General features: G+C 37.0%; 1 protein-coding gene across 2 annotated transcripts in view; it reads left to right on the forward strand.

Annotated features, from left to right (window-relative positions):
* The first annotated feature begins 822 nt into the window (after positions 1–822).
* LOC308668634 (disintegrin and metalloproteinase domain-containing protein 9-like) overlaps positions 823–13,654 on the forward strand; it is a 33,252-nt gene continuing 20,420 nt past the window's right edge. For both annotated transcript variants that reach the window (XR_014026556.1, XM_081328666.1), the window contains exons 1-9: positions 823–978; positions 2,347–2,435; positions 4,139–4,215; positions 5,865–5,943; positions 8,225–8,301; positions 9,815–10,016; positions 10,533–10,598; positions 10,916–10,984; positions 12,889–13,061. Coding sequence is in view for 1 of the 2 variants with exons in the window: in XM_081328666.1 (XP_081184792.1) it covers positions 906–978; positions 2,347–2,435; positions 4,139–4,215; positions 5,865–5,943; positions 8,225–8,301; positions 9,815–10,016; positions 10,533–10,598; positions 10,916–10,984; positions 12,889–13,061 (905 nt within the window). In the remaining variant the exon portion in view is untranslated. The remainder of the gene's footprint in view (positions 979–2,346; positions 2,436–4,138; positions 4,216–5,864; positions 5,944–8,224; positions 8,302–9,814; positions 10,017–10,532; positions 10,599–10,915; positions 10,985–12,888; positions 13,062–13,654) is intronic.

Here is a 13,654-nt window from a genome sequence, read left to right on the forward strand (position 1 = left end):
CACAGTATGATTAAGCTACTTAATTTCGCTTGCTTCTGGGTCTGGAATTTGGTCTTTCAGCTTTCCAGGAAAGCACCTCCCTTCCTCGAAGTTTCCACCCTCTTGGAGTCTAAATGCACTGGGGTGGGGGTGGGGGACGACGCTATCTTTTCATTGGAGTGTAAATGAGATTTGTAAGATGCCAGGACCTGAAAACCTGGTTTTTCGATCTATCAGGCCTGGACTGAAGGGGTTTTTAGCTTTTTAAATATTGTTTTCATTGGGCTTAATGAATTTCATGTATTTTAATTCTATATTATTTGTATATGGTATTTTATGCTGCCCTGTAAACTGCCCTGAGTCCTTTGGGAATAGGGCGGTATAGAAATTTAATTAATTAAATAAATAAGTAAATAAATAAATTACGGCTTGCTAGCTTGCCATCATCCCCGTCGGAAGCGACCCGGGCCCGTGGCAGTCTAAAAACCACTCGTCTACAACAGCGTTTCCCAACCTTAGGAACTTGAAGATGCGTGGACTTCAACTCCCAGAATTCCCCAGCCAGCTATGCTGGCTGGGGAATTCTGGGAGTTGAAGTCCACGCATCTTCAAGTTCCTAAGGTTGGGAAACGCTGGTCTACAACTGCCTTTTGCGAAAACTCCCCCACCTCTCTTTACTTCCTAAAAATTTCCTCCGCCTGGCTGGGCGCCGGGCTGCCTGTCAATCGCTTGATTCATGCTCGAAATGCTGCGGAACGAGTTCATCAATCCGAGGTCCAGCGCTACCCCCGCTCGTGGGGAGGGGTTAGTGAACTCCTCCCGCTTGTGCGCCTAAGGTTTCAGTGCCGCTTGTTTACCCACAGTCGTCAGATGAACTCCGCCCGGGCTGTTCCCGCCTCAACCATCGAAGCTGGCAAGAGCGGATCATGTTAGCAGCCCATTACCTGAACTTCTTCCTCTTGGGACTCAGCGCCGTGGGAAAGCTAAGCTTAGCCCTGGGCAAGTATTAGTCTTTGATTGGCTTTCGGACTGCTTAAAAGAAAGAGCGTGAAAGTGTCGGCTAAAACGGCCAAGCCCGAGTTATTGGGAAATGATCTTGAGGTTCCTTATAGGGAAGGAAACGCTGTCGGTGACTCCGCTTCCCGGCAAAGGCGTTTTCAGTGAAGAGAGAGTTGACTGGCAGTTACACTGTTCAAGGCGAGCTGTTGCCCCGCGCATTTGGAGTTTCCTGATGAGCTTTGAGAATCGACATGGACGTAGACCTATGTCAAGGGAAATGTTTAAAGGGATTAAAGAAGGGAGAGAGCTCTGCCTCTTTGAAATATTCATTGCTCTCCTGGGTAGTGATGCTGAGGATGACCCCCCCCCCCCGCCAAAAAAAGTTGAGTCTGGTGCTCCTGCGAAAGTCTATGCGCGGATAATCAAAATGAAATACTGTACTCGGTGTTTGAAAAGAGAGAGAGAGATGAATTATACGCAGGTTTTCCTAAACTGCGTTATTCGTTGGTTTACTTTATCTCCCCCTCTTTTTTTTTTTTGTCCGCAACTCTAGGTGTCCAAGAAACTTCCCCTGGCTTTGCAGACTTAGTTTCTTTTAACTTTTCATGCTTATGCACTTTAAAGTATAGAGGTAAAATAAATGGAAGTGTAGAAGATGAAGTTGACCTTCTAGGCCAGGGGTGTCAAACTTAAATTTCATTGAGGGCCGCATCAGCATTGCGGTTGCCCTCAGGGGGCCGAGTGGGTGTGGCCTGGGTGGGTGTGGCCTACTGGGTGGGCGTGGCTAAAGTGCGTATGGCCTACTGGGTGGGCGTGGCCAGCACTACATCGTTCGCATCAAGGGTGCCTATGGGGGCCTGGGCAGGAGTGGGACAGATCTGAGGGTCTGTGGCAGAAGGAGGGTCTCTGGGCCAGGGCCAAGGTAGTGGGGGCTGTTCCCTCACTGTTTCCAGGATGGCTTCACGGGCCGCATGAAGCCACTTCGCAGGCCGGATCTGGCCCCCCGGGCCTTGTGTTTGACATGTCTGTTCTAGGCCCAGATCTAGAATCTTCTGCTGTCCAGGCAAGAATTACCTCCCCATCCTGCAAAGAAATCATTGATATTTCTAGGGAACCGACTGCCTCTTTCCGATATCAGTCCTACATCACTTTAGACACTTTCCACGTCTGATATGCCTTTTACTAAAATTTGTTAGTCAGAGAAGGTGTCACTACATTGTTTCTGATTTGTGGATTCTCTTAGTTACTATAAATAAATATTGATGTAGTTGTTGTAAAGTACAATTCTGGATTCCTTATAATTGTACTCAGTAAAAACTATGATGTTATTGGAAAATCTATACCAATTTAAAAATGTTTCATTTGTAGACGGGCATACTCATATGCAATCCACATACGAGATTATAATTCCTAGAAGATTAAGAGACAGGGAGAAGCGCTGGACACATTTTAGCGAGGTTTGTTTCTATTTAAGTTATTTTCATTCCTGTGATGCTCCTCAGATAATATTCTACAGTATTTAACAATATATATAAATAGAGAAGACAAGTATTGTTGGTCAATCTATGTCCTCATTAAACAAAATCAGGAGGAATAATAGCAATATCTTGATTTAGTTGCTATTGCCAAACAATTTAGAGTTCTGCAAGCCACTGTTAGTATTAATACAAAAATCTTTTATCAAATCTTTTATTGTTTATCGATCAACATGGTGGTAGCTAGACACAACAATCCTATCATTCAGTTTAGAGGAGTCTAGTGCTGGATTTTCCAACATATATAAAGGCTGGATGGTACAATTCTTACATTAGAAGAATTCCTTCCTTCCTTCCTTCCTTCCTTCCTTCCTTCCTTCCTTCCTTCCTTCCTTCCTTCCTTCCTTCCTTCCTTCCTTCCTTCCTTAAAAAATGCCTTTATGGGAGTTCTAGAATGGGTATAAATTAACCTCCTTGAGATTAGTAGTTGGAAAACATTGATCCAGCAGATCCTTTGATGTCAGAGAGAACTAGCCTTGTACCTGAGAGGAAATGGGATGAATCTGAACAAGCCAAGAGTCCATGGACCATGTTGACTGCAACAGTAGCATCACTGAGGGTGAAGGTTTGTTTTCTGAGCTAGTCTCATTGTTAGCATCACTGTTGCAGTCGAATCAAGAACCGTGGTGGTATAGTGGTTAGAAAGCAGTATTGCAGGCTAACTCTGCATTCAACTGCCAGGAGTTTGATGCTGACCGGTTCAAGGTTGACTCAGCCTTCTATCCTTCCGAGGTCAGCAAAATGAGGAGCCAGATTGTTGGGGGCAATAGGCTGACTCTGTAAACCACTTAGAGAGGGCTGTAAAGCTCTATTGTTATTGCAAAACATGCTGGGGAAAGGTGGCAGCATATTGTATTCATCATGTTAGTCCAGCAAGAAATCCAATGAATTTAGCTACATTGTCAGAATGTAATTTACACTATGTAGATCTGCAACCTTGGAATAATGTGTCTGTATGTGCATTGCAGATTTATATTGGGGCTTTATAATTGTATACATATGTATATGTAACCTGAATAGGATTCGCACCTCACCTGGCATCTGCTGGGATTCACTGTATAAATGGGATATAACATCATCCCTTCAGTGTGACTGTGGGGTCCCGTGTCAAACTGTAGATCACATTGTGACCGGCTGTAAGCTAAGGGCATGTATTGGTCCAAATATCTGATTTTTTCCAGATAAGCAATGATGCCTTTATCTGGAAAAATGGCCTAGAGCCCTAGACACTGTTATCTGAATACAATTCCTTTTAACATTCATATTTCATTGTTTTAATCTAAGTGAAATGTTAATACATGTTGTAAATCCATGTATGTTATGCCATACCTAAATAAATTATATCTCTGCCTATGCCTATAAACATACCTTATACACATACATACACACACACACACAGACCCACATTTATTTTGTTAGATGTGTCTAAGTTGCAGAAGATATAGTAAAACATACAGTATGTTAAATGTCAAGCCGGAGTGAGCTGTCTGATTTGTTTTCTGGTTAGAAAGTAAGCATAACCATATTAGCATATGGGGGGGGGGTTGTAAGCAACAGCACCATTGCAAAGAATTGGTGAAGCACACATTAAATGCTTTATATATCTCTCTCTGATTATATTTCAGGAACACTTAGATGATCAGCTCTCTTATTCGATACAAACTGGAAATGGAACACACATTCTGAAATTAAAGAAAAATAAGTATGTTGTATGCAATTCTGGATCCTTTTCCATTTTATTTTAACTTTTTTTTTTGAGGAATGTGAAAGCATCACTAAAACCAGCAGTCTGAAAGGTAGAATACAATAGATTCTATTGAATAGAAGAAACCCTTTAAAGAATGGCATTTGCTAGCATGGAAGTCAGAGAGAAATATTCTATTTTGAATGAGGCATTGGGAAAAACATTTGAGGATATTCTTCATCTTACAAGAAGTAAGGAGTTATGCTAGATTATGAGCTGAAATAACTTTACTGTGGGTGCCTGAGGAGAGAAAATATTTTGGGTGTGGATCCTGTGTTTTATGAGTATATGCTATCACAATGAAAAGTTTTGTAAAATGCAGATGGCTTTTGCAGATGAGAAACAGATGGGACTTATGGAATCCACAGTCTAGCAGCTGAACTGGATTTAGTTCAGTGCAACATTAGGTCATAGAGTGAAAATGATACAAGAAAGTCATCCATGTCATTTCAGAACATTTAAGGACAAAGCCTAACAAACAAAAAATGGGAGGGGCAAGTTAAAGCTATACAACAAGCAGTACCCCATAAGTAATGAGTAATAAATAAATAAATAAAAAGTAAATGAGCAAAAGACCAAGAAACCTATATCTAAATCATAAAATCTTACCTTGAATCATACATCTATTGAAACATTTCCGTTGTTCCATTTACATGAGAAGCATAACTGGATCAATGGGATGATTAAATGAGACTTAGAAACAGCAAAAGAGGTTAATTGAATTGGGTTAGTTTCCTGTCAGTAAGGAAATCTTACATGATAAGTGGATGACTTGAATAAGCAAGCCATAGGAGTAGCTTGTGAGAGATAGTCAGGATATATAACATCTTGGCAATACCTACTGGAGTACCGCTTGCTCAAAATACTTGGCATTTTACGTTTATTACACAATAACAATTGTATAATTAATTTTTGGCACAAAGATATTGCAGGGTTACATCTACCACTAAGCCCCAAGGCACTGCATAGTTATTTCTTCTTTTCCACCTTGATTTTCACTTGAACCATAAATTATGAAAATAGTGATAGAAAAAGATCAAAATATTATAAATGCAGGATACTATTGGCTGGCTTTTAAATGATGAATAAAGCAGGGTAATTGCATAATAAAGGTGAGAACTCCTTGGGTCTGTGATTTAGGTGATGAAGGTGTTCCTTATTACGCCTACTGACCAGGGAAAGTCTTAAAATGATTGAAGGGTATCATAGTATAGAATTACATTCTGAGATCTACCACTGAGATCTTTGCTAAACTACATAGGATGCTTCCATTTCTTATATTGCTAGAATAATAATAATTGTTCATTATGGTATTATTAATTCACTGCTTAATATTACATTTTAGCTTAATATTACTTTACATGATGGATTAACAGGATGTGGCACTACCATTGCTGAAAATGATAAGATTTCCGTATTTAAAAATGCTCGAATGTTTACTTAATACATTTTTTTTAAAAAAAAATCAAATTCAGCTTATATTTCACTAAAATATCGTGGATCAATTTTACTTTTACTTTGACCAGTGTATTAAAGTATTGTATTATTATCATTCGTTGATGAATAACCTGCATTTTAAAATACGATTGAATTGAAATTTGCTGCAGAAACCTTCTTGGGGAAAAATTCACAATATATACTTATAACCAAGAGGGCAAGCTGGAGAGTACTCCTGTGGAAACTCAGGTATGTTGTATCTGTGAAGAAGACAACTTTCTATTATTATTGAAGGTGAAGGTGAAAGATTCCCCTGTCCAGTTGTGTCTGAATTTAGGGGCAGTGGTCATCTCTATTTCTTAGCTGAGGGACCCAGTGTTGTCCAAAGACACTTCTGTGGTCATGCGACCAGCATGAATATACGTTGAGGCGCACAGAACACTGTTACCTTTCCACTGAAATGGTACCTATTTATCTACTCACATTTCCATGCTTTCAAACCGCTAGATTGGCAGGAACTGGAACAAGTAACAAAGAGTGCATTCTGTTACACCGCACTTGGGTCATGAACCCAGGCTGCCAGCTTTCCAGCTGACCAGCTCAGCATTTTTAACTGCTGAGCCACCTATTCTGATAAAAGGGAAGCAGAAACAGTGATAGATATGCCTTCTTGAGTTCGTAAGGAAAGGTTAAAAAAATGAATAAATAAAGCTTTGAGTTGTACAAAACTTTTTCCAATGGCCCTACTAGCTGGATATGGTGTGAATTGTATTCTAGCAAGTGTGAAACACGAGGAGAAGACAATGTCATTCCATTCCCGAAAACCACTTTTCTGTGGCAGGGCTATTTTGTTACATTTAGTTCTTGGAATGCACTGTATTTCCTCCTTTGCTATGATGATTAATAGTCTGGGAAGTTAAACAATATATCTTATGAAAGTATATTCTTTTACTAGCAGTATTTTTTAGCATACAACTAACAAAAAATTTTATAAGAAACTTTTTTTACTCAGCCTGAATCTGCCTGTGAATCTGAGCTTCAGATATTTCTGAATGATGCTCTAGGACTCCCACACAGAATAGCATGCCTAGAATATTCTTCCTATTGGGGGCGACATGGATAGACATCATGGATCCAAAAAACCCCTGTTCAATTCATTTCCTTTGAGCACTGGGTCAACTCATTGCCATCAGTATCAAATGAGAGTTAACTTGGTAATTTGTTACCTGAGTTGATCTTTTTTGCCAGTAACTTTATCTGCTAATAAAAATGCTTTTTGAAAACTTAAAAGGCTGCCATTTTAAGGCACTAGTGCTCATAGAGGAGTGAATTTGAAGCTGAGAAACTTCCATTCCAAAAAGGAGTCCAGTATTAGATCTGAACTTCCAGCAAACCTTGCTAAAGTGTTAGCTTCTCACTGTTTGGGCCAATTAAAACATTATGATTGTCTTGGTTGAATTTTATGCAAAACATAGTATCAAAAACTACTTGCTTGTATTGAGTTTGCCTGTCCTGGAGCCCCCAAGGCCTTGGAGGTTTTGACTATTAAATTATTTAATGTACATTTTTCTATAGAGATAACCCCAGTTCTTTGATATTGCTTTTCTTCCAATGCAGGAAAGCTTTTTTTAAAAAAATTGGGAAGAAACTATATCTAGAAAGCAATCGATAGTTCCCTAATTCTATGGGAAAGTCCTGTGAAAATCAAAGTTAGAATGCACATTATTTTGTATTTTATAGAATAGTCCTATGCCCTCAGGTGTACTTAACTATAATAGCAGCAGTTTAGTGTTTGTACATTACACTGAGCAAAAACCAGCAAATCACATCATACTACGTGAGCACACTATAAAAGCCCTGTCACTACTGTATATCCTTTATATAAAAATGATTCAGAGAACCATTATATCTTAATTGTTTCAAACCATAACAAGAAATTACTTATAATGATCCATATGTTACAATACAAAACGTTCATCTTATTTTCTGTGAGACACAAAGGAAAGAAAATGAGAAACCTCCATGGAGGTAAGCATATCATGCAGATTTATCATGATGGTTTCAATGTCCTGGAGTCATGTGATCTCCATTTTTATTTATTTATTTTATTTTATTTTATTGCATTTATATACCGCCCTTCCCTGAGGACTCAGGGCGGTTTACAGGGAGTTAAAAATCAACCATACAAAAGTTAAAACCCAATTTAAAAATATTAAATCAACCCTGTACTATTAAAAACCCTTTTTGACCTTCCCAGCTAGCTCCAACAAGCAAAATGAATGGGGGAAGATTTGCTTAACAACTGCATGATTCATTTAACAGCTGCAGTGATTTACTTAACAACCAGGGCAAAAAAGATCATAAAATCGGACACAACTCACTTAATAATTGCCTTGTTTAGTAACAGAAATTACAGTCTCAATAGTGGTTATAGTTTGAGGGCTAACTGTATGGCATACTTATTTCCATCAGATAATAAACTGCATTTACTATTTGCCTGAAAAAACTGCTGTTAATTATTTGGTTTCAGACCCACTGTTACTACCATGGAAATGTTGAGGGAGTTCCAGATTCTCTGCTTGCTCTCAGTACCTGTGATGGCCTTAGGTATAATCCTTCTTTTTCCTTTTATCAATAAATAGAGACAGACAGTTTTCAATACAATGGAAGAAAGTGAAGCCTAGAGCACTTTCATATTCTGTGCTAATTTGAAATCAACTCTGCAATCGATATTCCCACAAGTATAAGTTGTTTTGGAGAGTTTTGCTAAGGCATTTCTGACTGAGCTGTGGTATAGTTGAACCTACTGTGTTGTTTTGTATCTTGTTTCATCCATTTTCTGCTTCTAAGCTTTCAGTCGAATAAGGGGAACTTATCCCCTCAGTAGTAGCCAAAACAAAGTGTTTCGTCTGTCTCCATTCTTCCTTTAACACTGGAATGCAAAGGGAGATAACTAGATAACTAAGATCCCCACTCTCCTCTAGTCTTCTTATTCTTTCATTTAATCATAGTATATTAGAGTTGGGAAAGCTCAGGATTATCCCATTCCACAAGCGTAGCAGATACAACAAAAGCTTCGTTTTGCATGGAGTGTTTGGAGAATAAGGAAGTGTTACAACAGTGGAACATAGCAGTAGCATAGAGTAGGCTAGTGATTTTTGCTTTTTTTTCTCCCAGAATTTCAGCTCAGCAACCGTGAAAATAATCATGGATCATCTTCATATTACTTTTGAAAGTCTGAAGAGTCCAGATGTATTAGAGCTATAATTCTTACGATCCCTGGTTTTAGCCATACTGATTGAAAGTTCTGGCCTTGGGAGAAGGCCAGATAGAAAAAGGCTGATAAGAGACAATTCGTTGCTATTTTGAATATTGGGTGTAAATAAAAAGGATGGTTATGGCCTTCCAGTATTTGCGGAAAAATAACTCCTAGTAGTCACAGCCAATAAGGCCTACGGTGAAGGAGAATGAGAGGATGTATTTAAAGAACATTTGGAGAGCTAGAGGTTCCTATGCCTAGTTTACATTATTGGAATTTAGGAAAGTTATCTGGTCTTCCAAAATGTGTAAACTTCTAGACATTTGTGCCAGAACTGAATCTGATATTAATTCATCTATACAGGTAGTCCTCAACTTACAACCATTCAAAGTTACAACGGCACTGGAAAAAGTGACTTATGACCATTTTTCACACTTATGACCATTACAACATCTTCAAGATCATGTGATTTACATTCAGATGCTTGACAACTGGTTCATATTTATGATGGTTGCATTTTCCCGAGCTCATGTGACCATCTTTTGCGACCTTCTGGCAAGGCAGATTCACTTAACAACCATGCTACTAATTTAACAACTGCAGTGATTCACTTAACAAAAGTTGTAAAATGGGACAAAACTCACTTAACAAACTTCTAATTTAGCCACATCAATTCTGGGCTCAATTGTGGTGTAAATTGAGAACTACCTGTATCTAAAGACATATCATTATATTTCCTCATTGAGAAACTAGCAGATTTGTACTGTCATGTTGCTGTGTATTACATTGTGGTACTTATTCATGGTTATTTTTGTTTATATAGCTGGCCTTTAATCAAATAACTTTTCTTGTCCTTTTTAGGGGAATCCTCTATATTGGTGACAAACAATATGGCATGGAGCCAGTTAAAGGATCAAATAAATTTGAACACTTTCTCTATGTATTAGATAAATCTCACGAACCTTTTTCCTGTGGTGTACAAAGTGATGACTGGTATCATGAACATATTTTAAAATACAGTAATGTATCACATAGTCCTTTCAGTAAGGACACTCTTCGAAGGGTAAATGTGTTTTTATATTGCTTTTCATATATTGCATGCTTTAATCTATGTATTCTAGATATTAGCCACAGCTCTTTCGCTTTTAACAAATTATTTATTTCACACCAAGGACATTTTTCCTCATGTTATTTCTCTCTGAAATTAAATAATGCTTGGGAAGTGGGGTGGAGGTGGGGGAACAGAAAGAGAATAATAACTTAAAATTATCTAACTTGAATTACTTCACCTAAAATCAAATTCAAGTAATTTGGCTGAAAAAAGGGGGAAAATGTATTGTTGCTTCACAGTTTGATCCCAAATCCAGTTTGAATCGAAATACTAAAAGCAAACAAGGAATTTTGATTTGATTTGATTTTGAAAACAATTGTTTGACTGACCTAAGTGAGATTGGTTATTTTCAGGCCACAATAGTTCACATCAATTGGCTTCAAATGCTAGTGTTAACTTTTTACTTCATTTTTGAACTAATTCAAAATAAAACAGTTATGTAATGGGGGTCTGTTTTCAATTTTACAGAAAAGAAGAACTGTGCTACCAGATAAGCGATACATCGAACTCTATATGGTTGTTGATAACAACAGGGTAATTTCTCTGAGCCAAATATCTTTAGCTTTATTATCCAGAATTTCTCCGTGGCTACATTGCTGATATGAACACAATAATAAGTCTTTATTTCTGCCAGGACAAAAAGTTGAGTTTCTTCCTAGGCTAGAGATAAATAGATGACTAATGGTCTTAATTTAATGATACTTAAGTTGTGTTAAGTTGATTGGTCCATATGAAGGTACGGTATTTTAGATTTTGGATTTTTTGGTGGACCAACATTGCTGGGGATTTTTAAAAATTTTTTCCTAATTGCCTTTCCTGATTACAATGTCTTCTTTCTTTAATTGTTTTAGTATATATTCAAAAGAACTGTTGAAGCTGTACAGAAAGAAACAGTTGAACTGATTAATTATGTAGATGGGGTAAGTCAGCATATTTTGTCATTCATTTGTTATGCCACATTTTAAGAGTAAATAAAAAATAGACAATAATGAAGTTTCCATAACTGAAGCTGGTCACGACATAGGTTAAAAAAAAACCAAATCCAAGATACAGAACTTACTTTTACATTCTGCTGCTGCAAAAATTAGATACTATTTATGTGACATAATTCAGTTTATAGTTAGGCTTTGTTTGCTGTTAACTTCATAAAATATATATACAGACAAAAGCAAATATATTTGTGAAAATGAGATTGTGATCCATTAAAGGAATCTCTATATATACAGTAAATTATGGCAGGCGCCTTCTTGTTATTCTTCCGAATAGACTTAAAACCTACTGCTATATTCAGAATTTTAATATTGACCTTTAATATTACTTGTAGTATTTTTTTTTATTTTTTTTTTAAATTCCATTTATATCCCGCCCTTCTCCGAAGACTCAGGGCGGCTTACAAGCTTAGCAGTAGCCTTCATTCTTTGTATATGCCTGCTTATTAGGGCTTTCACACACACCCCCAAGCGGCATTATTACAAAGTCAGCTTATTGCCCCCAACAATCTGGGTCCTCATTTTACCTACCTCGGAAGGATGGAAGGCTGAGTCAACCTTGAGCCTGGTGGGAATCGAACCTGCACTAATTGCAGGCAGCTGGTGTTACTTAAGGAGGCATTAGCCCACTGCTCCACCAAGGCTATTAGTTAGTAGTTTTAGAATAGTTAGTAGATTAGTAGTTTTAGAATAGTTCTCTTTTATGTAAAAATTGTATGTCAATTATATGTAAGTATTAAGAGTTGTTGCAGTGGGCAGCACATTTTTTTATAAATAAATAAAATTGGGCTAAATTTCATTATCATTTTTTAATCTTGCTTACACAGAGAAACATGTTTAAGAGTAAATGAGCTTCTTACATTTCCTGAACTGATTGGGATTTACAACCTAACCCTTTTCTAGTCTATGTGACTTGCCATTTTCCCCAGTATTAGAAAAGAAAACTGCATGTTAAACAATGTAATTATTATGACAATTAGGGAAACAGTGATTATATATTTTAAATACATTGAGAGTAGAAGTTTATCGAGAGAAGTTCACCTCAATTGCCTATAAAATGTCACCTTCCTTTATTGCATAATGATGGATAAATGGGACCTTTCCTATAAGTATTAGTATTCCATTTCAGAGACCAGGACTTGCTTTCTTACACAATCCTATTTCTTGAAGTCACAAAATTCTTATGCAAATTAATCTGCTGGTGTAGGAAGATTTTTCTATCTCGCCTTTCATGATTGCACAAATATTCCTCCTGCTGTGAACTTTACCCCTTTGTTATCTCAAATAGTTTGTAAGAACACAACTAGTACATTTTGAAAAACAGGAACTTTTGGATCAAAATGTTTGTTTATTGTATTAGTTCTTTTGCTTCTGAATGAATGAATGAATATAGCTGTTCAACTATATATGCAGCATAATTCATATTAAGAGTGATAATTCTGGAGAAGTGTTTGTATGCGTTAGCAGGAATTATTTACAACAAAGCCTCAGTGGGTGCGCATTTGTGCATGTTGTGGAATCTGTTCAAACAAAGAAAATGTCCTTAAGTAACCAGGTTTGCAAATCACAACCTTGGAGCTTGTGAACTCTGTCTTTTAGTAATGCATTATGTCAATTATGGTTTGTTTTTTTAACTCATAGGTAAAGTGGACTATGAGTTCAACATGTAAACATAGTCAGTGTGCTGACTGCACATTCATTGGCTTCAGGCTAACTAGATATACTTCTTTGCACGGCATATTTCCCACCAGCTTAGTGCCAGAGATGGAACAGTTTGGAAGAAATTATCTAAATTTACTGAAACCTACATAATAGCAACAAATGTATATTTACAGATGTTCAGACCCTTAAACATACAAGTTGTCCTAATTGGATTGGAAATATGGACAAATGGAAACCAGATAGAGGTGGGAGGCGATTCAGCTGGAGATGTATTGGGCAAATTTGTGACTTGGAGGAAAACGAATCTTATTACGAGATCAAGAAATGATATTGCCCATCTCATCATGTAAGGATTTTCCTTTATATCATACATAAAGATATATTTGAGTGTTGAGAACAAAATGAAAATTCTACAGTTGTAATATTCCAGTAATTTTAGAAATTTATATCATTTAGGGAAAGATTTTGGTTGATATGCTTGTGGATGTTTGTGGAGATTGGCACAAAAATTATTTAAAAATAATTTTTGGCTGCTAATTGCCTAAGAAAATATATTTTTCTTAGCTATTAGAATATAAGCCAAAATACGTTTCAAGTTTATTTTTAAATTTTTGAACATAGTATATTTTATACCATTATAGTATATTATAAATAAAGGATAAAGAAGTTTAAAATTCTCATGCAATAGATTAATTGAATTATCATTAACATGACATAGAATTAATCTAAGATAGGGAAAGATACCATATGGATAATTATATCTGTCTGTCATTAACATAAGAGACGGGATACTCAGTCTGCCAAAGACATTATATCTGTCTTAAAATCAAATGAAATTAAACAACGGGCCGAGGATCCAATGTATCTCGAATCCAATTCAATAACTTTTTCCAGGATGTTAAAATACTGTAGCATTTGAAAAGGTCAGGGAAGCAAGGG

This window comes from Vipera berus (genome assembly GCF_964194415.1).
Source record: "Vipera berus genome assembly, chromosome: 5".
In the NCBI taxonomy this organism is placed as follows: domain Eukaryota; kingdom Metazoa; phylum Chordata; class Lepidosauria; order Squamata; family Viperidae; genus Vipera; species Vipera berus.